We start from the raw sequence: 13,048 nt of genomic DNA on the forward strand, positions 1-13,048 counted from the left end.
ATATTTTTTGTATTTATTTAAAGGGTATCATTGCACAGTCAGCAAAATCTAATGACTGTATCAAACCTTGGTGTTATCTTTGGACCAACTCTGATGAGAGCCCAAGAAGAAACCGTGGCTGCTATGATGAACATTAAGTTTCAGAATATCGTCGTTGAAATTCTGATAGAGCATTATGAAAAGGTAGAAAGAAATTATCTGGCTGTTCGGTTATGAAATGGAACTAAGATCTTATTTTCATTACTATCATTAAGTTCTTAAGAATGAAGAGTCCAACATTTGTAGGTCATTGATAGAAATAATGCCTGCTTCCCACCCTGTGCTATGGATCTGTATTCTTAGCAAGTCTTTTGGGAATGTGCAAGGTACAGATCCAAGGCATGATCTCCCATGCTTTGAAAGAGTTGCTCTGACTCTTCAGTTGCTTTCTGAATACAGTTGTGACCTCCTGAATCTAGAAACAGAATGAGAAAGTCATAACTTTGCTCACGTCTCATCCATCTCTCTTACGCTACCAGTGGTACTGACGGTTTGGTATCATCAGTTGTATTTCATGGGGACTCCTGAAAATGGATATGATACTGATAGCCTTCTTGGCTTTGACTCCAAAAATATATATTGCATTTTTGCAACATTGAGTTTTCCCTCCAGGAAATAGAAGCTCTTGCAATACAAAGACTATTTCTGCACAACCAGTCTCCCTTGCTCTATTTCTGTGTCTTCAGACACATTTTTATATTGATGCGCTACTCGCTAATGCTTAATACAGCTTTAATGTACTTGAAGAGCATCTCGAGATGTTCATTAAAGTATTTCCTACTGTGCAAGTATATTTGCTTTCTTCCACTTCTGTGAATGGCATGGAGGTGACTTTTTGTGGTTCACTTCATCTTCTTTAGGGAATGCCCTATTGCTAGAGGGTCCAGAAATCCTTGTAGAGATATCTTCTCTTATAGCATGGTAAAAGATTTTTTTCTGCTGAAATGAAAAGGGCAAAATTGACCAGTGGTAGCAGTGGTATGCAAAAGGTAAGAACCAGGAGATGCCTTAAATATAAAGTTGTTCCTCATCAAACTTGACTTGTTTGGCCAAATAAAGTGGTTTTCTGAAACGCAAACTGGATTGTAGTAAGTTACGACTATAACACATTTCTGTGACATATGAAAACTTTCACTGGAACACAGAAAAAAAAATCAACCTTGCCATAATATTTTTTAAAAATATATTACTTCTTGGGCAAGAGTCAGTAGTAAGCACCTATTTTGTTTTACGATTACAACTGTAAAGCCCTTCTAACAAGGGCTAGAAAATAAATCTATTTCAACAAATATGTAATTAATACAGATACTAAGTACAGCTCAGTACTGTGGTTCTTGAGTTGTAAAATGACATCAGAACAAAGCTTCTATTCTGCGAATTTACTATTTCACAATGTATGAGACTGTTACAGTGTTAATTTCAGGCACAGTGCTGAGGACAACAAATTGATTAATAATGGAAGTGTAAGACTACCTCTGTTTACTGTAATTTTTTCTCTTTTTTTTAAATCATGCAGATATTTCACACTGCACCAGACCCCAACATTCCTCTTCCCCAACCTCAGTCCCGATCAAGTTCAAGAAGGACAAGAGCCATTTGTCTCTCCACAGGTCCACGTAAACCCAAAGGAAGATATACACCGTGTCTAGCAGATCCTGACAGTAAGTTTGTCCTTCCAGGCTGGTTGTCTTCCTTTTTATGTCTTGTCTTTTAACTTCACCTGAATAATATCCAGTAGATGCTGTATTCCAATAATCATAAGCATAACAGATGGGGTTTTGTCAGCTTTTTAACCTCTGTGAGTCACAGCCACACAGACTCACTGCATTCCTCACTTCTCTCAGATGAGGAAAAATGTTTGGTTTTAGGCAAGTCTTGCATTGCTTACATTGTTCAACATCATTTAAAGTAGACTTTATATTCTAATCTAAATTTAGTCCGCTTTGAAACTCAAAAGTTCATTATATGAAGTTTCCTTGCAAGATGATTGACAAGGTTGGGAAACTGTAAACACAGTCTTTCCTCTCCTCCTGTAACAAATGTAATTTAGTCAAGTTAAGGAGACCAAACTCATCACTTGGGTATTTTCACATGCATTAAACTGTGGCCATTGGTTCAAAGTCAGCAACTGCCTAGGTTGCCAAAACTACTGAAACTTTGTTAGGTTCATATGGCTTACAGTTTAACAGCAGGGAGTTATGTCTATAATCAGTTGATACCTAGAATGCTTATTCACTTTTATGTCGATGTGACTATTAAAAAGTTTCACTTAATTCATTTTTATCTAATAGACCACCACTTTTTTGCTACTGGTTGTGCCAGTAAGGAGTAATGAAACTTTACAAAAGCTTAAGTTGCTAACTTAAGTTCCACTACTGCATAAGACTTCCCAAAGAACTTAGGTGTCCCTTGATTCCTCAAGAAGATTTACAAGAAACTGGTTCAGTAAGTTAATCCACAGTTACGGTGTATCCGTTCTTGAAGATCTGTAGTAATTCTGAAGTCTGTAATGTTAGGAAATGTGTCCTATGGCATGAGAAAAGAGATACAGATTTCAAAGGGTAGAGAATTATAGAAAATTATACAAAATGCATCTGGCAAAAAACGTATTAGCCAATCATGCAATTTTCAAGGGACTAATGGTCTCTAAAAGGACGAGTCTTGAAGTTGTAAATAAAGAAATGAATTGTTCTTCTTCTGCAGGAAACCACAGGTTAATGAATTTGATGACAAGTAAGGTACAAAAGGGCTAAAGGTGACATGAGAAAAATGCACACGATTAGAAAATGTAAATTATTTTTTTCTCTCTTCCCTCCCCTCCCCTCCCTCCTCCCTAGGTGATTCGTACAGCAGTAGCCCAGACAGCACTCCCATGGGCAGCATTGAATCTCTCTCTTCTCACTCCTCTGAGCAGAACAGCACCACCAAATGCACACCCTCTCAGCCAAGGGAGAAATCAGGAGGGATTCCATGGATTGCCTCTCCTGCTTCTTCTAATGGCCAGAAAAGTTCAGGCCTTTGGACTACAAGTCCAGAATCCTCATCAAAGGAGGATGCAACCAAAACAGATGTGGAGTCAGACTGCCAAAGTGTAGCTTCTGTCACGGGACCAGAGAATGCCTCTCCACCAACAGACCTGACCAAAAAGAGTTCCTACAGTCTGTCTGGGCTGAAAAGGTCTTCAGCATCTTCCCTTAGATCAATTCCATCAGCTGAAGGTAACTTCCAAGGTCTCTTAGCACATCAGTGTTAACTGATGCATCAGAAAACAAGAGAGACATTTGAAAGCTAATTATACTCAATATTTTTTTAATTTTTTAAAATTTTGTAGTATGTTCTTTCAGTTTGCAAACTGATAGAACATATTTCCATAGCATGTTACCTGCACATTTTACACAGCTTACAAGATATGTTTCTCAGAATTTAGATTACTCTCTAGCCCTCTATGGTTCATCTATAAATTATAATTTATGATATAGAATAATACTGTAGATTAGCAATATTAATAATATAGGTATTGTTCCTATACTTTGGGATCTCTTTATATTATGTCAGCTTTTAAAACATTTTAAAGTATCAGTTGTTCTTTGGAATAAAGAAAGAGAGAAGCAGATTGCATTTCTTGTCTTGTAGAACATAAAAGCAAAAAAGGCAGCAGTCCACCTTAAAGAACACACGGGGCCATGCCTTTTATTCATGGAAGGGACTTATTTTGTGTGCAATACAGTCTGTACACCTACAGATTTGTTTTATCAAGTTACAATAGGAATTGTTTTAGGCAAGTCATGGTCATTTATTCCTAAATATCTTTTTTAAACTTCATGAAGCTTCTCTGCATACTGAAATATTAATTCCACCAGTTAATGTGGTATGATTTCATAGTGGTTCCTGCTTTGATGAGATGATTTCCTGAGAACCCTTCCTGCATGATTTTTTTCTACAATTTTATGCAGTGTAGTACTTTGTAAATCTTTTTATTGTCACTTTTTAGTGACTGTATTATCTTGCCATTTAATTGCAATGTAATTTTTTAGCCTTCTACATTTTAATATAATTTCTTCTTTCTTGCTGTTGGTTCTTCTCCCCTGGCTTAGTGCCTTGAAGGCTGTTTCTTCTCTCTTAGTAAGTAGTTTCTCTAACTTTTTTGACTCCTAAAAAAAGAAAAGAAAAAACCAAGAGCAAAACCTTTGCTTTGCATGTTACACATATTGTAAAACAGTTTCAAATTAGCTTTAATAATTCTTATAATTTTATTGTTTTCTTTAGGAAACAAAAGTTGCAGTGGATCTATACAGAGCTTATCTTCAACAGATACCAAAGATACATTAAAGGCTCCACCAAACCCTGATTTGCCTCCCAAAATGTGCAGGAGATTAAGATTAGATACTGCATCAAGTAATGGCTATCAAAGACCAGGATCTGTGTAAGTCATTATGGCCCTTTGGAGATTTGTGTTGTTACAGTATTGTCTACTATAAAGTGATTCCAGAGAGGTACATAAGTAGTTGAAAAAGCATCCATGAATACTTGATTTTAATATTGCTGTATTTGTGAATTAGTTATCTAGTTTTGTTATTGTAAACAAAGGAGACAGCACAAAGTCTGTGGAAGTCAGTTGAAAGATTCCCATTGACCTTAGACTACAGATAAGGTGGAAATGTATCTTTGGAAAGTGATTATTATTATTATTATTATTATTATTATTATTATTATCTCTGTCACTTCTGGGATTTATTGTTTCAAGGAGCAGAAATGCTACTTACTGACCATGCTGTTACATCAGGAAGACCATCAGATTTTATTTGAATAAGTCCAAAGTTAGAGGAAGGATAATGAAAAAAAAAATCGGCTCTGAAATTTCTTCAGTTTCTGAATGTTAAATAGCTGATTTTTAACAGCTGGGGTTTGGAAGGGGGGAGGTTTATGCTGACAGGAGGATAGTTCTGAGCAATATAGGTTATAATTTACTTTGTTGAGATTTGGGTCAACAATGTTTCTCAGTGCTTTTGGAAGACTTCAAAGTCTCTGCTGTAATTCTGACTTTGACCTGGATATCTCTGTCCCCATGAACAAGTGATTTCCAGATCTGCAGAGCACCAAGAAATTCTCCAAATACTGCAGGACATCATTCAGTCCCTCCACTTTTTAAACTGAAAGGGATCACAGTAGTCATTTAACAGACTGTTGTGTCTTACTTAAACAGAGAATCCTGTACAGCTTAGAGTTCCAGCATGGTAGTGACAGACTGTCAGTAAAAGCATTTCCAATATAAACATAGGATGTTGAGATTTCTATTGGTGACTCAGCAAGGCACTAGAGCATGGGAAAGTCAGTGGCCCCAATTAGGTTATGCCCTTAAGAATTCTGCTGAATAGGGATGTAAATTCAGCTTTTGAATTTCCTCTCTTTCTATAAGTGAATAATTAAAACAATTTTTTAAAATATGGCCATGTCTTTGGATGGTTAAAAGTGCAAATAGTTTGTGTATTTAATTAATGGCTGAAGTATAAAGCAAGGTGGTGCTTTTATTTTCAGAGTGGCTGCAAGAGCACAGTTGTTTGAAAGTGCTGGTTCACTTAAACAAGTTTCTTCAGGACGGTAAGCACTTCATACCATTTAACATTCTGTGAAATCCTTTCTGTTTTGCTGGCTTCAAAGGTTCACATTTATTTGTTGGATTTGATTCATTCTAATATTGAAGGAATTTAGAATGTTCTGATAAGAGTTTGTCTAGGAAGCATCTACATTACTACCCCAATTACAATTAACAAACTAAAGCAAATAATCTAATAAATGGATATGGGGAAAAAGGCTGTCTCTTTTTTTCCCTGTTCCTGCTTTTTAAGTTCTTTGACACAGATTGCAGGTTTTTGTTCACCTCTTTTGCATCAGGAACTTTTTGGGACTGTTGAGGAATGAAAACAAGATGTCAATACATGAATCCAAAGGTAGTAACCTGAAGTAGCACAGATATGAAGGAAGATGCCAACATGCGGAGATGTGTGGCCGTGGAATGTGGCTGTCCTCTTGACAGAACTAGCAGGGGAGAGAAAAGCCCGCCGATTTTGTGAGAAAAGCAGCTTATAGGAATCAAGGCTGTTCTTATTTTGTGTAGTACGTGAACTCTAAGATGACCAAAAAAGAGGGTGGCAGGGGAGGCAAGGCATATGAAAAGAGCAGGGCAATAATTTAAGGGAGAAAGGTATAAATGAAGGGACTGGAATGCTCTTAAGCCAGTGCCTTAAGCCGAAAGCAATGACTGCTTCTCCAGTCCTGCATCATTTCGCCTCCAACACTGTTCCTTCTCTTCCTTTGTATTACTTCCTTCTTGCAAGCTCTCCCCTGTTGTTCCCTCAGAGCCTGTGCCACCTGTATCTGTATATAAAAAGCATGTAAGAAGCAAAAATCTAACAAAGGAAAAATGTAGCAGTTTGATAATGGATATGGAGAGCGGATAACAAAGCCAAAAATACTGAAAGGCTGAATAGCTCCTCTACTTAAGCCTTCCTAAGAGGATAAAAGAACAACAGTAACAAGGAGAATGGAAAATGAGAGGTCAGCAGGCAAGATGAGGAAGAAATTAGAAGTAGCTCAGCTGTTCTTACAGTCCTCCATAAGTCTGAGCATGATTTTGCAATTCAGAGCTAGTTTTTATTTACTTGCGTGTTATGAAGGCTGATTTAAAACCTTGGGCTAGTCTTTTTTAGTGTTTTGTTGGGGTTTTTTTCCCTGAAGTATGTAGAAATTGTGGTAATTACATCTTGATCCACCCAGTGGAAAATTCTCCTGTGTTCATAACTACTATCAAATGAGTATATGTGGGGCAGAGTGTAAGACAATGTATTTTTAAGCTACCTGGTTTGATACCAGAAATATTCAAGTTAAGGCAGTGCCGGACTCCATGCAAGGGTAATTTACCCTGCTAAAATAACTAGAAATTTATTATTGTTCAAGTCTCCCTCACTGTGGTATTAAAATACTGTGTACACTGGGACCAATCTCTGTTGCTAATCTGGTGTGTACTTGAAAGAGGTGAAGGAGTTTCCTTACTATTTTCAAAAATATTGCAGTTAGGTAACACTCTTAGTCAGCCCTGAGGTCTCTTTATTGCAGCTTCTGTACAGAAATACACATAATCTCTGACTCTACATTTTCTTGACTTGGATTCAGAGGTATGCAGAAAGACAAGTCTCCTGAAGTAAGGAACTGCATCACAAGAAGAATAATTTTCATTAGATAAAAATAGGAAGGAAGAGTAGGTGACAGTGAATGGTTTTACTCTTCAGCAAGATCTCTAGGTGCTAGGATGGGACTTCAGTAGGAATAGACTGACATGAAGTCCTCTAGACCCATGCTCCCCTCCCAAACATATGCTTAAATATCCTTTTCCAATAATTTTTCTGTTTTTATTTTCATGCTGTATTTAAACATCTGGAACGCCTTGTGCAGGCCAGACCAGTACTTTCTGTTCAAACTTGGTTGTAAATCTGCCATTTCCAGGTCTCTATAAACCTTTCTTCTTCCTGTAGGATAATATTAACTGATGGCTTATCTGAGAGAGATTCATACATGTTCCCTCATTCCTTCCTCTTTCTGGCTTGGTCTTGCTAGACTAAAAACTCTTTAGGGCAGAAGCATAGTTTTAAAGCTTGTTTATATCTCTCAAAATAGTTCTTAATACTATTATTATTATTATTATTATTATTATTATTATTATTAGGGCCTCAGGTATTGTTGACTGCATATAGTCAAGCAAAAGAATTTATAATCTAATGACTACTGATCCTTTGACTGCTAGTATGTTTATCATTATGGGCTCAAAACAAACGTCATGGAAATTAAGGAATGGAAAATGCATTTTTCTTATCTGGAGTCTATCTGGTAAAGTCATGGAAAGAAGGAACTTCTAGGAAAATATGAATATCATTTTCTGAAATTGTTTTGGTTTTTTCTCTGCCATAAACAACATGAATCACACTCTTCTCAAATTATTAACATCATCTTAAGAGAACTGCAATAGATGATGTGATATTATCACATGCTTTTTTTTTGGGGGGGAGCCCCTGGTGGTGAAGTGGTTAAAGCACAGCACTGTGAACGCTGAGACCCGGGTTCGAGTCCCGGTCAGGGCCCCTCCCCAGGCAGATGGAGCTCGTTAGCCCTGTAAGGCAATCCATCTACGTCCTGAGGACCTCGCTGCCACTGTCCAAGCTCGCTTGGCCCCGGCAGATGAACCTCAGGATTAAAGGGTGGGCTCAGTTCCACACACACTGTGTCTCACCTAAAAAATCCAATGCGCAGGCTGGAAGGTGTAAAAACCTTCCCCGGTTCTTCGTTCGCGAAGAGACTGGCCATCACATGCTTTTTAACAAAAGCCTTGTTTGTGGGGAGGACAACATTAACACCATAAGTAAGAATGTCTATTTTCGTAATTACTAGCAAAATGGCCAAGAACCTGCAATGGTCAGTGCTTCTAGCTGCATAGAGTTGAAGTGAGTAATAACTAGTATGAGAACCTAAATAATCTAAAATCAAGTGTGGAAGCAATAACCAGTGGCTTGAAAATTGCTCCAGAATTATGAGTAAATATTCTTAAATCTGTCCCTTAGTTAAATCTGTCCCTCTAATTCATTAGCTTTTGGACACTGACTTCTTGTGTTTCTTTATCTGTCTAAATGTCAAATGCTGAAAGGCTTTCTCTTTTCAGAACAGATTATTTTAGAAGTCTCTTCCAACCTTAACCATTCTGTGATTCTATCATTCTAAGACAGAGTCCATGTTTTCTTATCTTATTTTTACTTTGAAATTACACACTCAGATCAGGTAAAATTGGAAGTTGAAAAAAGAATAGTTTAGTAGACATTAGAGAATATAGAAAAAAATTGTATTAATTTTCTTTACAACTTCTAAGGGCAATAGAAACAACATGTCATATTTCAAGATTAACTTAATTCTGCCTCACATTTAAGTATTGCCTGAAATGTCTTTTGTTACAGTATTACTCGGGTGTCCCATTCTTAGCATGGGCACCTGGCTTGACAGTCAAGTTATTCAGGTTTGAAATCACCCCTGTGCTTTAGTAAATTTACTACCTATTACCTTACATTAATTGCAACTGTAATTATTGTTAATGGTTACTCTACTGTTTTATATGTGTAAAATCCATGATTATGCCACAGAGGTGTATTGGGTTTGCATGACAAGGAGTTATGCCAGAATCAACCCACCACAACAGGCAGTAGCTGTTTCAACATACTGTTACAGATTTGAGTCAGTATAATTAGAACATCTGTAGTGCTCTTTGTTGACTTCGAGGAACAAGGAGATTTCTAGTCTATGTTTAGTCTGGTCTAGTTTATGTGTGACCATCAGTAAAGTCACCTAATCTCCCTCTGTATATTTTAGTCTATCTTATGTAGATTATTATGTATAAATATGTATAATTATGTAGAGTAATGAATCTTCACACCCATCTTGTTGACTGTATATGGCAAGTTATTCATAACAGGAGGTGCCAAAGAAGGTGTCTTGAACAAGTGCTACTTAGAGCAGTCTATGCCAGCCAGAGAGCAAGCTAACATTTAAGAAAAGGGACAAACAGGGATCCAGTGCTCATCCTGTTCTAGTTAGCTGGGGGAGTGTAACCAGAATGACAGTACTAAGATTTAGAAAAGTTTCCAGCATCCTGAAAATAAGCTGCCCTTGGATATTGTGGGCATAACTCAAAATGTTTGATCTCCTCTGAAAACCTCATCCTGAGAGTATAATCCTTGAGGAGTCATTTGCTCGCTTAAGATGAAGGCAAAATATACCATTTAGTCCAGTTGTAAATCAGTTTCAGAGAACCAGTAGAAAAACTTTTTCTTCAGAGGGAGAAATCACTTTTGGAAAACCGACACGTACAAAATTTGGATGTTCATCCACTGTCATACCCTTTTAAAGATTCAGATGAATAGTGCTAATGCTTATGATGTGGCACTGTTAATTAATCTAACTTACAACTCTGTTATCTTACTAGTTTGGTAGAAAGACGTGATAGATTACATGTCAATTAGATACACACTCTCCAAAAGTAGGCAGAAAATATTAAACTTCACCACAGGTCACATATTAGGTCAATTCACTATTACATCTTAGAAAGGTGAAATAATCAACATGTTCATCTGCTCTTTATATAATGCTGGTTTAAAGAAATTCAGAAAAACTGATGGCTCATATAAAATTGTTCTGAGTATAAATTAAAGGTATTTGGTAAAGTGCAGGAATCTAGAGAGAACTTCTGATTTTCATCTTCATTTTCAAACCCTCATTTTGTACTTTGCAGAATTGTAGTGCTAGAAGCAAAGAGGTGACTTTTTCTGTCCTCCTTCTCTGGGAGAGAATCATCACTCCTGTTTGTCTCGCATTTATCGTCTATGTAATATTTTGCTCTGTAGACCAATCAGCAATAGTTTTTCATAAATCATGTTTTTAGACCTTTAATGACTTGATGATCGCTTTTTAATTGTCTCCAGGTAGCGTCTGACTTGCTTCAAAGAGAATGCTCCATTCATTTGAATGACAACTTCATTTTAAAAGTTCCAAATTATATTCCTGTTTAAATCTAAGTAGGATATCAGTCTCTTTTCTGCAATAACATGCTTGTTAACTCTAGTAAGCTTGAAGTTATTATTTGCTATAATTCTACACTTCTGAACTGCTGTGTAACTGGTCATCGTCATACTGCATTTGTGCAGCTTCTTATTCCTATACTTCCCGGATTTTAATTTAATTTCTTTGTAAATTTTTCATTGTTATCTGATTTATTGCAAGCCTGTATTTTTTTCTTTCAGGCAAGCAAAAGCCATGTATTCCTGTAAGGCTGAGCATAGTCATGAGCTGTCTTTCCCACAGGGGGCAATATTTTCCAATGGTAAGATATGTTTTACATTGATTTATATATTTTGAAAAACCCTATAAAAAACTTGAACTGTATCCACAAAATGAGAGCATAATTCCATTTTAAGCTCTCGGGTTTTGCCCTGATTTTTCAATTGCTTTTGAATAAATACCATCTAAATAAATATATGAAGCATGTAAATTATTTTTTTTAAAGTGCTAATTAGTTGGGTATTTTCTTTTGCAGTGTATCCATCAGTGGAACCAGGATGGTTAAAGGCAACTTATGAAGGCAAAACAGGACTAGTTCCTGAGAATTATGTTGTCTTCCTCTAGTAATCTTTAGTGGAGAGCAATATCTTCATGGTATCCATGGTAACAAATAATAAGCACTGTGATTTTTATCTGACACAGATATGGGATCAGCCCCTTAGCTGAGTGGTAGATTTCCTTCAGATGCTGCTGCTGCAGGTTACACAGCTCCCTGTCAGTGGAACAGAATGTAATGAAACAGTTAACAGTTTCTGTACTGAAGACGGTACTCTGCCTAAATAACTTCCATTGTTTGCAAAAGGTTGTTCTGTTCTTCTTTTATGGGTAAGGAACACTAGAGCAATAAAATAAAAAAAAAGTTGCTATTTAGCTGCAGACTTTCAGGTCCGAGGATGTTGCTCACAGAAGTGTGAAATTTAGAGGCAATGCGCTCTATGACATCTCTCGCAATCTCTGTTTTTTAATACGGAAAATCATGGATTTTTTCATAATGTAAGTACTGTTTCTATTGTGATCAGAATTCTCCCTTAGAAAACTTGATTCTAAAATTAGTCCTAATCATTTCAAATACAAAATGAGTTTTCTGTAAATTAGAAGTTTTAACTTCTGTTAGTCATTGAGATTACAATATGTTAGAGGATTTATGCAGCTGATAATATCAGTTTATACACTGCCTGAGCAGTAAGTGCTCATTCAAAATGTGATATGTTTAATGAATGTTTCATTCAAATACTTCTTAGATTCATTTCTTTCTTTCTGTTATCAGGATAGATAATATTAACAACTTTTATTTCAATGATACCCATCATCTGGAAGATATTCTCAGTATATCCCAAAACAACATCTGTAGAAAACAAGGAGATGCTGAATCTGGACTGATTGGTAGTCTTGAAAAGTGAGCAGTGAAAAACAGTAGTATGTTTTGAAACCTGACATAAACTGTAACTGATTCTTTTTCCAGCTTTTTTCCTTGCAAATAAGACAAGTGGCCTGTGAACTAGCCAGTTTTATAAGCTATGAATGCTGAAAGCTCCATGTAGCAATGAAAGTATTTAGTATTATTTCTCCTGACTTCTGCTAAAATATTTGACAAAGATTTCTCTCCTTCCACAGAATAAAAAATCCTTACTTTTTAAAGGTGTTGTAAAGACCAGTTGATTGCTTCTGGTAGGACTGAAGAGAAAAAAACCAAAGTCAAAGAAATCCCAGAAACATTTAGCAGCTTTCTCAGTCTGAGCATCTTTCTTGTACACCTTGAGGGAAAACATGCACTGCTTGCTTGGCTACTTACCATGTCTGATTGAAAATGAGGATATTTAACCTTTATATTAGTATTTCTTCAACATTAGTCCTTCCAGGAGAATTTATAAAACTATCTAGGCTTAGTTTCATAGACCTGTCCAGGCTTAGTTCTTTCTTCAGGAGCAGAAATCATCATACAAATCTGTTGATTTCTAAGTTGTACACTACTTCCAGAAAATTTAAGGAAGAACTGCTGTTAGGACTAAAATTATCAGCAGTTTTTTAACTGCTTCTTTTTTCTTTCCATAGCCTTTTTCTTGTTTTAATTGGAAAATCAGACTTAGTGTCAACATAAAGAAGCACATCAGAAACATTCTTTACTTATATGTATAAGTATATACATATACTTATATATATATCACAGTGCATGATTTCTTCAGAGCAATTGTTAGAATTCAGGCCAGTGGCAGAAGCTTGCAGGATCCTTTTCTTCATTAATTTAAGTATCAAGCGGTGATCAGGGAAGGAGAGAGGCTGAAAGAGCATCCTTCCAAAAATGGTCTGGCTTTTCAGAGCAGGAGTCTGGGCAAGGCTGACAGCAGGCAGTTGAGGACAG

General features: G+C 36.5%; 1 protein-coding gene across 1 annotated transcript in view; it reads left to right on the forward strand.

Moving 5' to 3' along the window:
- The window catches only part of ARHGAP42 (Rho GTPase activating protein 42), a 145,344-nt gene extending 132,966 nt beyond the window's left edge, over nucleotides 1-12,378 (forward strand). Inside the window, exons 18-24 of the mRNA XM_027900083.1 lie at nucleotides 24-183; nucleotides 1,556-1,700; nucleotides 2,877-3,257; nucleotides 4,306-4,462; nucleotides 5,575-5,637; nucleotides 10,872-10,951; nucleotides 11,165-12,378. Of these exons, the coding sequence (XP_027755884.1) occupies nucleotides 24-183; nucleotides 1,556-1,700; nucleotides 2,877-3,257; nucleotides 4,306-4,462; nucleotides 5,575-5,637; nucleotides 10,872-10,951; nucleotides 11,165-11,253 (1,075 nt within the window). The 3' untranslated portion in view covers nucleotides 11,254-12,378. The remainder of the gene's footprint in view (nucleotides 1-23; nucleotides 184-1,555; nucleotides 1,701-2,876; nucleotides 3,258-4,305; nucleotides 4,463-5,574; nucleotides 5,638-10,871; nucleotides 10,952-11,164) is intronic.
- The last annotated feature ends 670 nt before the right edge of the window (nucleotides 12,379-13,048 follow it).

The sequence above is a fragment of the Empidonax traillii genome, unplaced genomic scaffold (assembly GCF_003031625.1).
Source record: "Empidonax traillii isolate 1590-97213 ecotype Southwest subspecies unplaced genomic scaffold, ASM303162v1 scaffold706:size701851, whole genome shotgun sequence".
NCBI classification, from domain to species: domain Eukaryota; kingdom Metazoa; phylum Chordata; class Aves; order Passeriformes; family Tyrannidae; genus Empidonax; species Empidonax traillii.